The sequence below is a fragment of the Mytilus californianus genome, unplaced genomic scaffold (genome assembly GCF_021869535.1).
Source record: "Mytilus californianus isolate M0D057914Y unplaced genomic scaffold, xbMytCali1.0.p SCAF_11, whole genome shotgun sequence".
In the NCBI taxonomy this organism is placed as follows: domain Eukaryota; kingdom Metazoa; phylum Mollusca; class Bivalvia; order Mytilida; family Mytilidae; genus Mytilus; species Mytilus californianus.
Genome location: NW_026262593.1, coordinates 4354667 through 4375601, shown reverse-complemented (window position 1 = coordinate 4375601; position 20935 = coordinate 4354667). Strand labels below are relative to the sequence as shown.

Here is a 20935-nt window from a genome sequence, read left to right as displayed (position 1 = left end):
ATTTCCTTCCCATATTCCACAAAACAAATCTGTTTTGAGATTTGCTTATGCATTAAACACTGCTGACCAGGGCATATTTTTACATGCTGGTGGGTTTTGTTGACCAGGTGCTAGAACACAGAACACTGGTAACCACTGCTTACCTTCAATCGATTATGTGGGGTAAATAGTTCTTACCTTCACATGCTGGTGGAGGTGCTGGCCATGTACCACCAAGCTGACATATTCTGGTTCCCAAATCTCCAGCTGGTAACTGGTAACCAAATTCACATGTGTATGTCACTTCTGTACTTGGCACAACATCAGTATTAGTGGATGTAATTGTAAATTCGTTTAATCCAGGAGCTGAACACTTTGTGACTAAAAGAAAAGGAGATCATGCAACATTTGTAATATGTAGATATTAAAAGATGTATTTTGCATTTGCCACACTCCTTTTTAAGGCAAAAATAATAATAAACTGTAAACTATGAGCCACTACTAACTTACTATATTCATACAATAAATCAGTTAAACTGGCTTTTTATATTAGAAGGATTTCAAATGCACTGCATTCAATTTTATATTTACATACTTTTTGGATATGTTAGGAATTTTTACTCCTCGATATAAGGGCATAAGTGGCCCAGTGGTCTTAGAAGTCAAACTACTGTATCACATGACTGTCAAGACTGAGGTTGTGAGTTCCAATCTCGCATATGTCAAGTGCGCTTGATTTCAATCTAAACTGACCAGAATTGTCAGTTTTCGTACCAAAGGTCAATGGTTCTCTCAAGGCATTCTCGCTCCCTCCATCAATAAAAACTGAATGCCACAAAATAGTGCTCAAAGTGGCATTAAACTTCAATCAATGAATCACTCAACAATTCTGTTTTCAGATATTTGAACAGTAAACTGACAATTGTCCAAATTGATTTCCTTCCCATATTCCACAAAACAAATCTGTTTTGAGATTTGCTTATGCATTAAACACTGCTGACCAGGGCATATTTTTACATGCTGGTGGGTTTTGTTGACCAGGTGCTAGAACACAGAACACTGGTAACCACTGCTTACCTTCAAGCGATTATGTGGGGTAAACAGTTCTTACCTTCACATGCTGGTGGTGCTGGCCATGTACCACCAAGCTGACATATTCTGGTTCCCAAATCTCCAGCTGGTAACTGGTAACCAAATTCACATGTGTATGTCACTTCTGTACTTGGCACAACATCAGTATTAGTGGATGTAATTGTAAATTCGTTTAATCCAGGAGCTGAACACTTTGTGACTAAAAGAAAAGGAGATCATGCAACATTTGTAATATGTAGATATTAAAAGATGTATTTTGAATTTGCCACACTCCTTTTTAAGGCAAAAATAATAATAAACTGTAAACTATGAGCCACTACTAACTTACTATATCCATACAATAAATCAGTTAAACTGGCTTTTTATATTAGAAGGATTTCAAATGCACTGCATTCAATTTTATATTTACATACTTTTTGGATAATATGTTAGGAATTTTTACTCAACAATATAGGGGCATAAGTGGCCCAGTGGTCTTCGAAGTCAAACTACTGTATCACATGACTGTCAAGACTGAGGTTGTGAGTTCCAATCTCGCATATGTCAAATGCGCTTGATTTCAATCTAAACTGACCAGAATTGTCAGTTTTCCTACCAAAGGTCAATGGTTCTCTCAAGGCATTCCCGCTTCCTGCATCAATAAAAACTGAATGCCACAAAATAGTGCTGAAAGTGGCATTAAATTTCAATCAATTAATCACTCAACAATTCTGTTTTCAGATATTTGAACAGTAAACTGACAATTGTCCAAATTGATTTCCTTCCCATATTCCACAAAACAAATCTGTTTTGAGATTTGCTTATGCATTAAACACTGCTGACCAGGGCATATTTTTACATGCTGGTGGGTTTTGTTGACCAGGTGCTAGAACACAGAACACTGGTAACCACTGCTTACCTTCAATCGATTATGTGGGGTAAATAGTTCTTACCTTCACATGCTGGTGGAGGTGCTGGCCATGTACCACCAAGCTGACATATTCTGGTTCCCAAATCTCCAGCTGGTAACTGGTAACCGAATTCACATGTGTATGTCACTTCTGTACTTGGCACAACATCAGTATTAGTGGATGTAATTGTAAATTCGTTTAATCCAGGAGCTGAACACTTTGTGACTAAAAGAAAAGGAGATCATGCAACTTTTGTAATATGTAGATATTAAAAGATGTATTTTGCATTTGCCACACTCCTTTTTAAGGCAAAAATAATAATAAACTGTAAACTATGAGCCACTACTAACTTACTATATTCATACAATAAATCAGTTAAACTGGCTTTTTATATTAGAAGGATTTCAAATGCACTGCATTCAATTTTATATTTACATACTTTTTGGATATGTTAGGAATTTTTACTCCACGATATAAGGGCATAAGTGGCCCAGTGGTCTTAGAAGTCAAACTACTGTATCACATGACTGTCAAGACTGAGGTTGTGAGTTCCAATCTCACATATGTCAAGTGCGCTTGATTTCAATCTAAACTGACCAGAATTGTCAGTTTTCGTACCAAAGGTCAATGGTTCTCTCAAGGCATTCCCGCTCCCTCCATCAATAAAAACTGAATGCCACAAAATAGTGCTCAAAGTGGCATTAAACTTCAATCAATTAATCACTCAACAATTCTGTTTTCAGATATTTGAACAGTAAACTGACAATTGTCCAAATTGATTTCCTTCCCATATTCCACAAAACAAATCTGTTTTGAGATTTGCTTATGCATTAAACACTGCTGACCAGGGCATATTTTTACATGCTGGTGGGTTTTGTTGACCAGGTGCTAGAAGACAGAACACTGGTAACCACTGCTTACCTTCAAGCGATTATGTGGGGTAAACAGTTCTTACCTTCACATGCTGGTGGTGCTGGCCATGTACCACCAAGCTGACATATTCTGGTTCCCAAATCTCCAGCTGGTAACTGGTAACCAAATTCACATGTGTATGTCACTTCTGTACTTGGCACAACATCAGTATTAGTGGATGTAATTGTAAATTCGTTTAATCTAGGAGCTGTACACTTTGTGACTAAAAGAAAAGGAGATCATGCAACATTTGTATTATGCAGATATTAAAAGATGTATTTTGCATTTGCCACACTCCTTTTTAAGGCAAACAATTAAAACTGTAAACTATGAGCCAATACTAACTTACTTTATAACTACAAGATATCAGTTAACATGGCGTCCTATGTTAGAAGGATTTTAAATGCACTGCATTTAATAATATTCAAATACTTTTTGGATCATATGCTATGAGTTTTTAAATTCAACAATTTAGGGTTCTAAGAGGCCCAGTGGTCTTTGTAGTCAAGCTAATGTATCACATGACTGTCAACACTGACGGTGTGAGTGCCAATCTCGCACATGGCAGGTGTGCTTGATTCCAATCTTAACTGACCAGGATTGTCAGTTTTCCTACCAAAGATCAATGGTTCTCCCCAAGCATTCATGCTTCCTCCAACAATAAAAACTGAATGCCACAAAATAGCGCTGAAAGTGGCATTAAACTTCAATCTATCAATCACTCAACAATTCTGTTTTCAGATATTTGGACTTTAAAACTTGACAATTTTCCAAATTGATTTCCTTCCCATATACCACAAAACAAATCTGTTTTGAGACTTGCTCATGCATTAAACACTGCTGACCAAGGCTTATTCTTAAATGCTGGTGAGTTTTGTTGACCAGGTGCTAGAACACAGAACACTGGTAACCACTGTTTACCTTCAAATGATGATGTGGGGTAAACAGTTCTTACCTTCACATGCTGGTGGAGGTGCTGGCCATGTACCACCAAGCTGACATATTCTGGTTCCCAAATCTCCAGCTGGTAACTGGTAACCAAATTCACATGTGTATGTCACTTCTGTACTTGGCGCAACATCAGTATTAGTGGATGTAATTGTAAATTCGTTTAATCCAGGAGCTGTACACTTTGTGACTAAAAGAAAAGGAGATCATGCAACATTTGTATTATGTAGATATTAAAAGATGTATTTTGCATTTGTCACACTTCTTTTTAAGGCAAAAAATTAAAACTGTTAACTATGAGCCAATACTACCTTACTTTATAACTACAATAAATCAGTTAACATTGCGTCCTCTGTTAGAAGGATTTTAAATGCACTGCATTTAATTTTATATTTACATACTTTTTGGATCATAAGCTACAAATTTTTAAATTCAACAATTAAGGGTCCGAAGAGGCCCCGGGGTCTTTGTAGTCAAGCTACTGTATCACATCACTGTCAACAATGAGGGTGTGAGTGCCAATCTCACACATTGCAGGTGTGCTTGATTCCAATCTAAACTGACCAGGATTGTCAGTTTTCCTACCGAAGATCAATGGTTCTCCCCAAGCATTCCCGCTTCCTCCAACAATAAAAACTGAATGCCACAAAATAGTGCTGAAAGTGGCATTAAACTTCAATCAATCACTCAACAATTCTGTTTTCAGATATTTGAACTGTAAAACTGACAATTTTCCAAATGGATTTCCTTCCCATATACCACAAAACAAATCTGTTTTGAGATTTGCTTATGCATTAAACACTGCTGACCAAGGCTTATTCCTAAATGCTGGTGAGTTTTGTTGACCAGGTGCTAGAACACAGAACATTGGTAACCACTGCTTACCTTCAAACGATGATGTGGGGTAAACAGTTCTTACCTTCACATGCTGGTGGAGGTGCTGGCCATGTACCACCAAGCTGACATATTCTGGTTCCCAAATCTCCAGCTGGTAACTGGTAACCGAATTCACATGTGTATGTCACTTCTGTACTTGGCACAACATCAGTATTAGTGGATGTAATTGTAAATTCGTTTAATCCAGGAGCTTTACACTTTGTGACTAAAAAAAAAAGGAGATCATGCAACATTTGTATTATGTAGATATTAAAAGATGTATTTTGCTTTTGCCACACTCCTTTTTAAGGCAAACAATTAAAACTGTTAACTATGAGCCAATACTAACTTACTATATAACTACAAGAAATCAGTTAACATGGCGTCCTATGTTAGAAGGATTTTAAATGCACTGCATTTAATTAATATTTCAATACTTTTTGGATCATATGCTAAGAATTTTTAAATTCAACAATTTAGGGTCCTAAGAGGCCCAGTGGTCTTTGTAGTCAAGCTACTGTATCACATGACTGTCAACACTGAGGGTGTGAGTGCTAATCTGGCACATTGCAGGTGTGCTTGATTCCAATCTAAACTGACCAGGATTGTCAGTTTTCCTACCAAAGATCAATGGTTCTTCCCAAGCATTCCTGCTCCCTCCAACAATAAAAACTGAATACCACAAAATAGCGCTGAAAGTGGCATTAAACTTCAATCAATCAATCACTCAACAGTTCTGTTTTCAGATATTTGAACTGTAAAACTGACAATTTTCCAAATGGATTTCCTTCCCTTATACCACAAAACAAATCTGTTTTGAGATTTGCATTTGCATTAAACACAGCTGACCAAGGCTCATTCTTAAATGCTGGTGGATTTTGTTGACCAGGTGCTAGAACACAGAACACTGGTAACCACTGCTTACCTTCAAATGATGATGTGGGGTAAACAGTTCTTACCTTCACATGCTGGTGGAGGTGCTGGCCATGTACCACCAAGCTGACATATTCTGGTTCCCAAATCTCCAGCTGGTAACTGGTAACCGAATTCACATGTGTATGTCACTTCTGTACTTGGCACAACATCAGTATTAGTGGATGTAATTGTAAATTCGTTTAATCCAGGAGCTGTACACTTTGTGACTAAAAGAAAAGGAGATCATGCAACATTTGTATTATGTAGATATTAAAAGATGTATTTTGCATTTGCCACACTCCTTTTTAAGGCAAACAATTAAAACTGTTAACTATGAGCCAATACTAACTTACTATATAACTACAAGAAATCAGTTAACATGGCGTCCTATGTTAGAAGGATTTTAAATGCACTGCATTTAATTAATATTTCAATACTTTTTGGATCATATGCTAAGAATTTTTATATTCAACAATTTAGGGTCCTAAGAGGCCCAGTGGTCTTTGTAGTCAAGCTACTGTATCACATGACTGTCAACACTGAGGGTGTGAGTGCCAATCTGGCACATTGCAGGTGTGCTTGATTCCAATCTAAACTGACCATGATTGTCAGTTTTCCTACCAAAGATCAATGGTTCTTCCCAAGCATTCCTGCTTCCTCCAACAATAAAAACTGAATGCCACAAAATAGCGCTGAAAGTGGCATTAAACTTCAATCAATCAATCACTCAACAATTCTGTTTTCAGATATTTGAACTGTAAAACTGACAATTTTCCAAATGGATTTCCTTCCCATATACCACAAAACAAATCTGTTTTGAGATTTGCATTTGCATTAAACACTGCTGACCAAGGCTCATTCTTAAATGCTGGTGGATTTTGTTGACCAGGTGCTAGAACACAGAACACTGGTAACCACTGTTTACCTTCAAACGATGATGTGGGGTAAACAGTTCTTACCTTCACATGCTGGTGGAGGTGCTGGCCATGTACCACCAAGCTGACATATTCTGGTTCCCAAATCTCCAGCTGGTAACTGGTAACCAAATTCACATGTGTATGTCACTTCTGTACTTGGCACAACATCAGTATTAGTGGATGTAATTGTATATTCGTTTAATCCTGGAGCTGTACACTTTGTGACTAAAAGAAAAACAGATCATGCAACATTTGTATTATGTAGATATTAAAAGATGTATTTTGCATTTGCCACACTCCTTTTTAAGGCAAAAAATTAAAACTGTTAACTATGAGCCAATACTAACTTACTACATAATACAATAAATCAGTTAACAAGGCATCCTTTGTTAGAAGGATTTTAAATGCACTGCATTTAATTAATATTTGAATATTTTTGGATCATATGCTAAGAATTTTTAAATTCAACAATTTAGGGTCCTAAGAGGCCCAGTGGTCTTTGTAGTCAAGCTAATGTATCACATGACTGTCAACACTGAGGGTGTGAGTGCCAATCTCGCACATGGCAGGTGTGCTTGATTCCAATCTAAACTGACCAGGATTGTCAGTTTTCCTACCGAAGATCAATGGTTCTCCCCAAGCATTCATGCTTCCTCCAACAATAAAAACTGAAAGCCACAAAATAGCGCTGAAAGTGGCATAAAACTTCAATCAATCAATCACTCAACAATTCTGTTTTCAGATATTTGGACTTTAAAACTTGACAATTTTCCAAATGGATTTCCTTCCCATATACCACAAAACAAATCTGTTTTGAGATTTGCTTATGAATTAAACACTGCTGACGAAGGCTTATTCTTAAATGCTGGTGGGTTTTGTTGACCAGGTGCTAGAACACAGAACACTGGTAACCACTGTTAACCTTCAAACGATGATGAGTGGTAAATAGATCTTACCTTCACATGCTGGTGCAGGTGCTGGCCATGTACCACCAAGCTGACATATTCTCGTTCCCAAATCTCCAGCTGGTAACTGGTAACCAAATTCACATGTGTATGTCACTTCTGTACTTGGCACAACATCAGTATTAGTGGATGTAATTGTAAATTCGTTTAATCCAGGAGCTTTACACTTTGTGACTAAAAGAAAAGGAGATCATGCAACATTTGTATTATGTAGATATTAAAAGATGTATTTTGCATTTGTCACACTTCTTTTTAAGGAAAAAAATTAAAACTGTTAACTATGAGCCAATACTAACTTACTTTATAACTACAATAAATCAGTTAACATTGCGTCCTCTGTTAGAAGGATTTTAAATGCACTGCATTTAATTAATATTTACATACTTTTAGGATCATAAGCTACAAATTTTTAAATTCAACAATTAAGGGTCCGAAGAGGCCCCGGGGTCTTTGTAGTCAAGCTACTGTATCACATCACTGTCAACAATGAGGGTGTGAGTGCCAATCTCACACATTGCAGGTGTGCTTGATTCCAATCTAAACTAACCAGGATTGTCAGTTTTCCTACCAAAGATCAATGGTTCTCCCCAAGCATTCCCGCTTCCTCCAACAATAAAAACTGAATGCCACAAAATAGTGCTGAAAGTGGCATTAAACTTCAATCAATCACTCAACAATTCTGTTTTCAGATATTTGAACTGTAAAACTGACAATTTTCCAAATGGATTTCCTTCCCATATACCACAAAACAAATCTGTTTTGAGATTTGCTTATGCATTAAACACTGCTGACCAAGGCTTATTCCTAAATGCTGGTGAGTTTTGTTGACCACGTGCTAGAACACAGAAACTGGTAACCACTGTTTACCTTCAAATGATGATGTGGGGTAAACAGTTCTTACCTTCACATGCTGGTGGAGGTGCTGGCCATGTACCACCAAGCTGACATATTCTGGTTCCCAAATCTCCAGCTGGTAACTGGTAACCGAATTCACATGTGTATGTCACTTCTGTACTTGGCACAACATCAGTATTAGTGGATGTAATTGTAAATTCGTTTAATCCAGGAGCTGTACACTTTGTGACTAAAAGAAAAGGAGATCATGCAATATTTGTATTATGTAGATATTAAAAGATGTATTTTGCATTTGCCACACTCCTTTTTAAGGCAAACAATTAAAACTGTTAACTATGAGCCAATACTAACTTACTATATAACTACAAGAAATCAGTTAACATGGCGTCCTATGTTAGAAGGATTTTAAATGCACTGCATTTAATTAATATTTCAATACTTTTTGGATCATATGCTAAGAATTTTTATATTCAACAATTTAGGGTCCTAAGAGGCCCAGTGGTCTTTGTAGTCAAGCTACTGTATCACATGACTGTCAACACTGAGGGTGTGAGTGCCAATCTGGCACATTGCAGGTGTGCTTGATTCCAATCTAAACTGACCATGATTGTCAGTTTTCCTACCAAAGATCAATGGTTCTTCCCAAGCATTCCTGCTTCCTCCAACAATAAAAACTGAATGCCACAAAATAGCGCTGAAAGTGGCATTAAACTTCAATCAATCAATCACTCAACAATTCTGTTTTCAGATATTTGAACTGTAAAACTGACAATTTTCCAAATGGATTTCATTCCCATATACCACAAAACAAATCTGTTTTGAGATTTGCTTATGCATTAAACACTGCTGACCAAGGCTTATTCTTAAATGCTGGTGGGTTTTGTAGACCAGGTGCTAGAACACAGAAAACTGGTAACCACTGTTTACCTTCAAACGATGATGTGGGGTAAACAGTTCTTACCTTCACATGCTGGTGGAGGTGCTGGCCATGTACCACCCAGCTGACATATTCTGGTTCCCAAATCTCCAGCTGGTAACTGGTAACCAAATTCACATGTGTATGTCACTTCTGTACTTGGCACAACATCAGTATTAGCTGATGTAATTGCAAATTCGTTTAATCCTGGAGCTGTACACTTTGTGACTAAAAGAAAAGGAGATCATGCAACATTTGTATTATGTAGATATCAAAAGATGTACTTTGCATTTGCCACACTTCTTTTTAAGGCAAAAAATTAAAACTGTTAACTATGAGCCAATACTAACTTACTATATCCCTACAATAAATCAGTTAAACTGGCTTCCTATATTAAAAGGAGTTCAAATGGACTGCATTTAATTTTATATTTACATACTTTTTGGATAATATGGTAGGAATGTTTACTCAACAATATAGGGGCATAAGTGGCCCAGTGGTCTAAGAAGTCAAACTACTGTATCACATGACTGTCAACACTGAGGTTGTGAGTTCCAATCTCGCACATGGCAAGTGTGCTTGATTCCAATCTAAACTGACCAGAATTGTCAGTTTTCCTACCGAAGGTCAATGGTTCTCTCCAGGCATTCCCGCTTCCCCCATAAAAAAAAACTGAATGCCACAAAATAGTGCTGAAAATGGCGTTAAACTTCAATCAATCAATCACTCAACAATTCTGTTTTCAGATATTTAAACAGTAAAACTGACGATTTTCCAAATTGGTTTCCTTCTCATATACCACAAAACAAATCTGTTTTGAGATTTGCTTATGCATTAAACACTGCTGACCAGGGCATATTTTTACATGCTGGTGGGTCTTGTTGACCAGGTGCTAGAACACAGAACACTGGTAACCACTGCTAACCTTCAAATGATGATGAGTGGTAAATAGTTCTTACCTTCACATGCTGGTGGAGGTGCTGGCCATGTACCACCAAGCTGACATTTTCTGGTTCCCAAATCTCCAGCTGGTAACTGGTAACCAAATTCACATGTGTATGTCACTTCTGTACTTGGCACAACATCAGTATTAGTAGATGTAATTGTATATTCGTTTAATCCAGGAGCTGTACATTTTGTAACTGAAAGAAAAGCAATATTTGTATAATTTAGATATCTCATATTTTATCAACTGCTATATCAACATTGTAACTAATATAAAATTATGCATTTTACATCTGCCATACTCCTTAAAGATATAGAAAACAAGTTAAACTTCAAGCTGTGAGCCACTGCTCATTAATGATACCCAAACAATAAGTATTTGCTCAAAGGAGGTGGAAGAGCAATGAATGTAGCAATGCATCACAGTATAGCATAATACCATAAATGTTTATACCAAATTTTAGATTGCTCTGATTTGGGGGTTCTGGGAAAAATATAATGACTGACATGGGCATTTTGAGTTAAAATGATATTTTATTTTGGAAAACTAAAAGTTGATGAGCTAAGACTGTGAAAACACTTCATATGGTTTAGCATAGATGCCAACCCCTATTTGTTATCAGTAAAAAAGTGGTAACATTTCTGTAATTTGTGATTATTTTTTTCATAAAAAACTTATCATAATCATACTTACAACTCGGCATAAGGTGACAAATAAATGACTTCCTTTATGCATGACAACTACAATTCTACGTTAATTAGCAAGTGAGAAACACCAACCATCTACATGGAATGGAAGTCTTGTTCACAATATTTGCAAAAGGCATCATGTTCAGGTTTTCTTTCCTTGCTGCAGAAATTTGATAGTTCCATCAAACATCAAAAAATGGAAAACAAACACTCGCTGCATTCATAAAAGCCTCGGATCCTAGCACAATGCTTGACACGAAGACGGTATTGGGCACAAATGCAAAGCTACATTCATTAATTTATTCAATATCGATAAGCAAATGAAAGGATCGCTTTTTACCATACATTGTAGAAACCAGAAAGAATTTACAAATCCTTATCACTCAAGGACTTATCATAGCACATTTATAACTAAACATAAAGCTCTACAATGATTGAAGCTATAACTAAACAGGGAACTGTTCTGGTTTAGTAATGAATGTACATCTGTAACAGGTAGACTGTTAATCGTAAAACCCTAAAATTTGGTCAAAAGCTGGTAACAATTAAGAAAATATGGTTGGCATCTACAGGTGAAGCAGGCTTTAGTAAAGCTTAGTAACAAATTTCAGAAAGCTCTGATGTGTAGTTCTTAAGAAAAATAGAAATTTCTTTATACCATCTAAGGAAAGGACAGACAAGAGCAAACTAGCAAAACCACTCTCCTTAGACAATGTTAGAACAAGGACAACACAATTTATTGTGTTTAATTCATATTTTATACATATTTAACTTTATGCAAGCAATTAAATTGTTTTTGGCCTTTTTCACACCTAACAATTTTGTTTGCTGTTCACAAAATTTGGAAAGTTCTCCCAAGTCATTTCTTGCAATATACCATCAAACTAAAAATATTGGAGGCCTTTTTCTACACCCAACACTGCTGACCAGTGCTAATCTATTATCAGTGAACCATCAAATGATGATGAGTGGTTAATAGATCTTACCTTCACATGCTGGTGCAGGTGCTGGCCATGTACCACCAAGCTGACATATTCTTGTTCCCAAATCTCCAGCTGGTAACTGGTAACCAAATTCACATGTGTATGTCACTTCTGTACTTGGCACAACATTAGTAATAGTTGATGTAATTGTAAATTCGTTTAATCCAGGAGCTGTACACTTTGTAACTAAAAGAAAAAGAGATCATGCAACATTTGTATTATGTAGATATTAAAAGATGTATTTTGCATTTGCCACTCCTTTTTAAGGCAAAAATAATAATAAACTGTAAACTATGAGCCACTACTAACTTACTATATAACTAAAATAAATCAGTTAAACTGGCTTCCTATATGAGAAGGAATTTAAATGCACTGCATTTAATTTAATATTTACATACTTTTTGGATAATGTGTTAGGGATCATAGATTTATTCTTACGAGGAAGCTCTGAGCATGCTCGGAGGATGCTCGGAGTTTTTTAACTAGGCTCTTCTGAGCAGTTAATGTGACAATAATTATCATGATCCATTAAGATGTCAATCAAATCTACACCACTTCCATGATAAGGAAAGTAGAGCATTATAGAGGAAGCTCCATCAACACCTGTGTAAACATCTGGTCTATTCAAATACATTTTGCATGAAATTTTACAAAACTATAAAATAGATTAGAAATTCTTCAACAGTGCTGTGTAATGCTTGGAAAGAAATCACAAGTCTCCACAAAAAGTAAAAGTCATTTAAATATTTTCTTATTATATTTAATAATCATTTCTTTTTTTATAATAAAAAATTCTCAAATTTTATAATTAGATGATATGATTTAAAAATAGTTTATATTATATAATATGCTACATGAAAGTTATCAAGACACAAACAACAGTCAGGTGGTGATACTAAACAAGTATTTTTTTTTAGTCACTTTTATAAGTCATGTAAGTATTTTTTGTTTTTAAAAATTATTTAATAACTCAATAGTTATTTTAAATGTCAAATAAAGCATGGACTAAATGTAGTTTTTAAGAATTTTTATATCATTTCATTAAATAAAATTAAGTATTTATCCAATTTGAGATGAGTATAGAGAGGTTACTTTAAAAAATAATGACAAAAATATTACTTTAATAAATTATTTTATACAACTTCAAAAAACTTAGTACTTACAATTATTTAAGGAATATATGTAATTGCTTTTGATTAAGATTCAAATTATAAATATCTTCAAGTCTTAATTAAAGGTTCCATATCTAGTTATAACTGTCTATCTCTAAGATTTTAAGGGGAAATGATATTTTAATAGCCCCAAGAGGCCAATCTATGACCAAGAAGTGTGGCCTCAGAAAAGCAATTAGTGCTTCTTGAGGATTTAAATAGTTTTACCAGTATATTTCATGGGGAAAATAACCAGATGTCTGTGAAAATTTGTTAAAGCTAGTAAAACCTGTATGAATGGACACCTATAAAAATAATATTAACAGAAGTTTCTTATTCATGATATAGAAGTTATATTTGAAACAGCCTCGTTTTCAACATAACTTCTGTAGGTAATTTTGAAAATTACTTGTTTAAATAAAGCCCCTAACTAAACAATGGTAATATGTTTTTTTTTTTTTAAATAGCAAACTAAGTTCTTTTATAGAAAATTTAATGGCCACTTTAACATGTTTAAGAAAAGTTGTAATTCATGAGTGGAAGCCTGGTTTGAGGGGGTAATACCACCATTGTTTTCCCTCTAGTACGTCTCTCTTTACTATGCATTTTTTTTAATTGTGTAGATTTAGCTTTGTTTTAAATAAAGAAATTCTTGGCATGAGTATAATTATTTCCCTCCTATAAGTCTTTGTTTAATTGTCATTATTGTTATATTTTTTAAAAAATGTGCAGAATTTATCTATGTTTTAAATAAAGAAATACTTGACATAAATAAAGTTTTATCCTGTCCTGTACTACAGTGAAATTATAGCATAACTTTTTAATGCATATAAGAAAGTACACATCACCAGAAGTTAACCAATCAAATTCTCTCCCCTTTTTTCCCTGTAGAATATAGTATATTTTTATTGCTTTGAAACACCGAAGATACATGTTTACGACTCAAAAAAACTTTTCTGCAATGAAATGGAGGGTTAATTTCAAACAAATGTCAAATTAAATGGAATATAAAAAAAGATCAACCCTTTTTCACATGAAACTGAATGTACTATGTTTTGGTAGTATGGTTATAAATCAATAACCATAGTTTGTGTCTTTGATGACTTTTATATTTCATTTTATATAGTATAAATTTAAAATATATTTATATTTTAAATATAAAATTTGAGTGTTTTTTTGTATCATGTGTATTGATAAAGAATGATAATTATTAAGAAAATGTTTTAAAATATTTTTTTTCTGTGAAAACTTGATACCAAGCATTGTACAGTAATATTGAAGAATTTCTCACCTATTTTATAGTTTTGTAAAATTAATGCAAGATTTGTTTGAATAGACCAGATGTTTACACAGGTGTTAATGGAGCTTCCTCTATAATGCTCTACTTTCCTTATTATAAAAGTGCTATAGATTTGATTGACATCTTAATGGATCATGATAATTATTGTCACATAAACTGCTGAGAAGAGCCTACTTAAAAAGCTCCGAGCATCCTCCGAGCATGCTCGGAGCTTCCTCGTAAGAATAAATCTATGATCCCTTAGGAATTTTTACTCAGCAATATAGGGGCATAAGTGGCCCAGCGGTCTAAGAAGTCAAACTACTGTATCACATGACTGTCAACACTGAGGTTGTGAGTTCCAATCTCGCACATGGCAAGTGCGCTTAATTCCAATCTAAACTGACCAGAATTGTTAGTTTTCCTACCGAAGGTCAATGGTTCTCTCCGGGCATTCCTGCTTCCTCCATCAATAAAAACTGAATGCCACAAAATAGTGCTGGAAGTGGTATTAAACTTCAATCAATCAATTACTCAACAATTCTGTTTTCAGATATTTGAACAGTAAAACTGACAATTTTCCAAATTGATTTCCTTCTCATACCACAAAACAAATTTGTTTTGAGATTTGCTTATGTATTGAACACTGCTGACCAGGGCATATTTTTACATGCTGGTGGGTTTTGTTGACCAGGTGCTAGAACACAGAACACTCATAACCACTGCTAACCTTCAAATGATGATGAGTGGTAAATAGTTCTTACCTTCACATGCTGGTGGAGGTGCTGGCCATGTACCACCAAGCTGACATATTCTGGTTCCCAAATCTCCAGCTGGTAACTGGTAACCAAATTCACATGTGTATGTCACTTCTGTACTTGGCACAACATCAGTATTAGTGGATGTAATTGTATATTCGTTTAATCCAGGAGCTGTACATTTTGTAACTGAAAGAAAATGCAATATTTGTATAATTTAGATATCTCATATTTTATCAACTGCTATATCAACATTGTAACCAATATAAAATTATGCATTTTGCATCTGCCATACTCCTTAAAGATATAGAAAACAAGTTAAACTTCAAGCTGTGAGCCACTGCTCATTAATGATACCCAAACAATAAGTATTTGCTCAAAGGAGGTGGAAGAGCAATGAATGTAGCAATGCATCACAGTATAGCATAATAACATAAATGTTTATACCAAATTTTAGATTACTCTGATTTGGGGGTTCTGGGAAAAATATAATGACTGACATGGGCATTTTGAGTTAAAATGATATTTTATTTTGGAAAACTAAAAGTTGATGAGCTAAGACTATGAAAACACTTCATATGGTTTAGCATAGATGCCAACCCCTATTTGTTATCAGTAATAAAGTGGTAACATTTCTGTAATTTGTGATTTTTTTTCTTCATAAAAACTTATTATAATCATACTTACAACTCGGCACAAAGTGACAAATAAATGACTTCCTTTATGCATGACAACTACAATTCTCCGCTAATTAGCAAGTGAGAAACACCAACCATCTACATGGAATGGAAGTCTTGTTCACAATATTTGCAAAAGGCATCATGTTCAGGTTTTCTTTCCTTGCTGCAGAAATTTGATAGTTCCATCAAACATCAAAAAATGGAAAACAAACACTCGCTGCATTCATAAAAGCCTCGGATCCTAGCACAATGCTTGACACGAAGACGGTATTGGGCACAAATGCAAAGCTACATTCATTAATTTATTCAATATCGATAAGCAAATGAAAGGATTGCTTTTTACCATACATTGTAGAAACCAAAAAGAATTTACAAATCCTTATCTCTAAAGGACTTATCATAGCACATTTATAACTAAACATAAAGCTCTACAATGATTGAAGCTATAACTAAACAGGGCACTGTTCTAGTTTAGTAATGAATGTACATCTGTAACAAGTAGACTGTTAATCGTAAAACCCTAAAATTTTGTCAAAAGCTGGTAACAATTAAGAAAATATGGTTGGCATCTACAGGGTAGCAGGCTTTAGTAAAGCTTAGTAACAAATTTCAGAAAACTCTGATGTGTAGTTCTTAAGAAAAATAGAAAGTTTTTTGTACCATCTAAGGAAAGGACAGACAAGAGCAAACCAGCAAAACCACTCTCCTTAGAACAAGGACAACACAATTTATTGCATTTAATTCATATTTTATACATATTTAACTTGATGCAAGCAATTAAATTGTTTTTGGCCTTTTTCACACCTAACAATTTTGTTTGCTGTTCACAAAATTTGGAAAATTATCCCACGTCATTTCTTGCAATATACCACCAAACAAAAAATATTTGAGGCCTTTTTCTAAACCCAACACTGCTGACCAGTGCTAATCTATTATCAGTGAACCATCAAATGATGATGAGTGGTTAATAGATCTTACCTTCACATGCTGGTGCAGGTGCTGGCCATGTACCACCAAGCTGACATATTCTCGTTCCCACATCTCCAGCTGGTAACTGGTAACCGAATTCACATGTGTATGTCACTTCTGTACTTGGCACAACATCAGTATTAGTTGATGTAATTGTAAATTCGTTTAATCCAGGAGCTGTACACTTTGTGACTAAAAGATAAAGAGATCATGCAACATTTGTATTATGTAGATATTAAAAGATGTATTTTACATTTGCCACTCCTTTTTAAGGCAAAAAAAATAATAAACTGTAAACCATGAGCCACTACTAACTTACTATATCCCTACAATTAATCAGTTAAACTTGCTTCCTATATGAGAAGGATTTCAAATGCACTGCATTTAATTTATATTTATATACTTTTTGGATAATATGTTAGGAATTTTTACTCAACAATATAGGGGCATAAGTGGCCCAGTGGTCTTAGAATTCAAACTACTGTATCACATGACTGTTAACACTGAGGTTATGAGTTCCAATCTCGCACATGGCAAGTGCGCTTGATTCCAATCTAAACTGACCAGGATTGTCAGTTTTCCTATCAAAGGTCAATGGTTCTCTCCAGGCATTCCAGCTACCTCCATCAATAAAAACTGAATGCCACAAAATAGTGCTGAAAGTGGCATTAAACTTAAATCAATCAATCACTTAACAATTCTGTTTTCAGATATTTGAACAGTAAACTGACAATTGTCCAGATAGATTATCCTCCAATATACCACAAAACAAATCTGTTTTAAGATTTGCTTGTGCATTAAACACGGCTGAGTAGGGCATATTTTTACATGCTGGTGGGTTTTGTTTACCAGGTGCTAGAACACAGAACACTGGTAACCACTGCCTACCTTCAAACGATGTGGGGTAAACAGTTCTTACCTTCACATGCTGGTGGTGCTGGCCATGTACCACCAAGCTGACATATTCTAGTTCCCAAATCTCCAGCTGGTAACTGGTAACCAAATTTACATGTGTATGTCACTTCTGTACTTGGCACAACATCAGTATTAGTTGATGTAATTGTATATTCGTTTAATCCATGGGCTGTACATTTTATAACTAAAAAAAAAAGAAGAAATCAATGCACTTTGTTACTATTTAGATATATATCATTCTATCAACTTTGTATGATTCATTTAGAGTCTGTCACACACCTTAAAGACAAAAACACTTGAATTGTTAACTGTCAGCCACTGTTCAATTATGATTTCATCTACAATAGTACTCAATAAACGGGAATTTGGTGGGCAAATGATTTTAAAAAGGTACATCATGGTATAGCTTGCTTACATCAATGTTTATTCCAATCTTTATTGTTTTCTGATATGTTGTTTTTCAGAAAAATATGGCAAACATTTCATATATGGGCATTATGATGTACAGTAGTTGTCGTTTGTTGATGTGGTTCATAAGTGTTTCTCGTTTTTTATATAGATTAGACTGTTGGTTTTCCTGTTTGAATGGTTTTACACTAGTCATTTTTGGGGCCCTTTATAGCTTGCTGTTTGGTGTGAGCCAATGCTCCGTTTTGAAGGCCTTACTTTGACCTATAATGGTTTACTTTTACAAATTGTGACTTGGATGGAGAGTTGTCTCATTGGCACACATACCACATCTTCTTATACTGTAAATTCAGAAATTATTGCGTGCATTTATTATTGCGATTTTGTCATTTTAGACTTAAATGCGATTTTAATTTTTACGATTTTGAGAAAAATCCTGTTTTATTCATGTAAAATATTTCAAAATGCGAGTTTAAATTATTGCGTTTGCAACTCTGTCGCATTTTTCGCAAAAATAAAAACCTCGCAATAATATCTGAATTTACAGTATCTATATTATGTGTTGTTAGACAGGAGCGCACACGCTACAATGTAGCATACTATACTGACCATTGATTTTATATTGATAGTCCTAAGTATAAAGTTTTAACTCAAGTATCACATTAAAATTTTTGAACCAAGAAATGAGGTCACATAAATCAATTCAGAAATACATATACACCTTTAACACAATCATTCCATACAAATAATATAGATGATTTATTGCTTATAGTATAAAAGAAACAGACCAAACCATGGAAATTCTATATTGACCAATGAACCATGAAAATGAAGGTCAAGGTCAGATGAACCCTGCCAGACATACATGTACACCTTAAAATCATTCCATGCATCAATTAAAGAACCTTAGTGAGCGCGCTCACATACCCCACGTCCCCACATTGTCATTGGAGAAATAAAATAAGTGTAAGAAAAAAAAATTGTATGAGAAAAAAAAATTGAATCATAATTTCCTGTCAATATGCACATCTACATAGTATGTCCTTATTATCTACAAAGTTTCATGAAATAATGTTGTGTGGTTTCAGAGGAGTTGCTATGCCAAACTGTTGTAGAAGTACATTGAACCAAATAAGTTCAAAGGGGCGTAACTCCTAGAAAAAAAATTGAATCATAATTTCCTGTCGATATGCACATCTACATAGTATGTCCTTATCATCTACAAAGTTTCATGAAATTCTGTTGTGTGGTTTCAGAGGAGTTGCGATGACAAACTGTTGCAGTAGTACATTGAAGCAATAAGTTCAAAGGGGCGTAACTCCTAGAAAAAAAATTGAACCGTAATTTCCTGTCGATATGCACATCTACATAGTATGTCCTTATTATCTAAAAAGGTTTCATGAAATTCTGTTGTGTGGTATCAGAGGAGTTGCGATGACAAACCGTTGCAGTAGTACATTGAAGCAAATAAGTTCAAAGGGACGTAACTCCTAGAAAAAAAATTGAACCGTAATTTCCTGTCGATATGCACATCTACATAGTATGTCCTTATTATCTAAAAAGGTTTCCTGAAATTCTGTTGTGTGGTATCAGAGGAGTTGCGATGACAAACTGTTGCAGTAGTACATTGAAGCAAATAAGTTCAAAGGGGCGTAACTCCTAGAAAAAAAATTGAACCGTAATTTCCTGTCGATATGCACATCTACATAGTATGTCCTTATTATCTAAAAAGGTTTCATGAAATTCTGTTGTGTGGTATCAGAGGAGTTGCGATGACAAACTGTTGCAGTAGTACATTGAAGCAAATAAGTTCAAAGGGGCGTAACTCCTAGAAAAAAAATTGAACCATAATTTCCTGTCGATATGCACATCTACATAGTATGTCCTTATTATCTAAAAAGGTTTCGTGAAATTCTGTTGTGTGGTTTGAGAGGAGTTGCGATGACAAGAAACAGGACTGACGGACTGACAGACGGACAGACGGACAGACGGACGGACGGGTCAAAAACATTATACCCTCCGCAACTCCTTGCGTGGGGTATAAATATAGTTGACTTTCTTTCTGATAGTATCTAAGAAACAAAGACAACCAGGAAAACTAAACATTGACCAATGAACAATAAAAATGAGGTGAAGATCAGATGATACCTGCCAGACAGACATATACACCATAAAATCATTCCATACACCAAATATAGTTGACCTATTGCTTAAAGTTAAATGAAAACAGACCAAAACACAAAAACTTAACATTGAGCAATGAACCATGAAAATGAGGTCATGGTCAAATAAAACTTGCCAGACTGACATGTACATCGTAAAATATTTCCATACACCAAATATAGTTGACCTATTGCATTCAGTATTAGAAAAACAGACTATAGCACAAAAAACTTAACATTGAGCAATGAACCTTAAAAATAAAGTCAAGGTCAAATAAACTTGCCGGACTGACATGTGCATCGTAAAATATTTCCATACACCAAATAAAGTTCACCTAGTGCAGACAGTATTAGAAAAACAGACCAAAACACAAAAATTTAACTTTGACCACTGAACCATGAAAATAAGGTCAAGGTCAGATGACACCTGCAAGTTGGACATGTACACCTTACAATCATTTCTTAAACCAAATATAGTAAACCTATTGGTTATAGTATCTTATATATACACTTGACCACGAAAACTTAACCTTCTTCAATGATCCATGAAATGAGGTCGAGGTGAAGTGAAAACTGTCTGACAGACATGAGAACCTTGCGAGGTATGCACATACCAAATGATGTTATCCTATAGCTCTTTATAACAGAGAAATTGACATTACAAAAAATCTTAACTTTTTTTTCAAGTAGTCACTGAACCATGAAAATGAGGTCAAGGACAATGGACATA

General features: G+C 34.9%; 1 protein-coding gene across 1 annotated transcript in view; it reads right to left on the bottom strand.

Annotated features, from left to right (window-relative positions):
• The window catches only part of LOC127720755 (sushi, von Willebrand factor type A, EGF and pentraxin domain-containing protein 1-like), an 86411-nt gene that overhangs the window by 47809 nt on the left and 17667 nt on the right, over positions 1-20935 (bottom strand). Inside the window, exons 12-24 of the mRNA XM_052227509.1 lie at positions 17640-17819; positions 16730-16912; positions 15078-15260; positions 11887-12069; positions 10225-10407; positions 8396-8578; positions 6572-6754; positions 5657-5839; positions 4741-4923; positions 3829-4011; positions 2917-3096; positions 1091-1270; positions 178-360 (exon numbers count right to left, since the gene is read on the bottom strand). Coding sequence (XP_052083469.1) covers positions 178-360; positions 1091-1270; positions 2917-3096; positions 3829-4011; positions 4741-4923; positions 5657-5839; positions 6572-6754; positions 8396-8578; positions 10225-10407; positions 11887-12069; positions 15078-15260; positions 16730-16912; positions 17640-17819 — 2370 coding nt within the window. The remainder of the gene's footprint in view (positions 1-177; positions 361-1090; positions 1271-2916; positions 3097-3828; positions 4012-4740; positions 4924-5656; positions 5840-6571; positions 6755-8395; positions 8579-10224; positions 10408-11886; positions 12070-15077; positions 15261-16729; positions 16913-17639; positions 17820-20935) is intronic.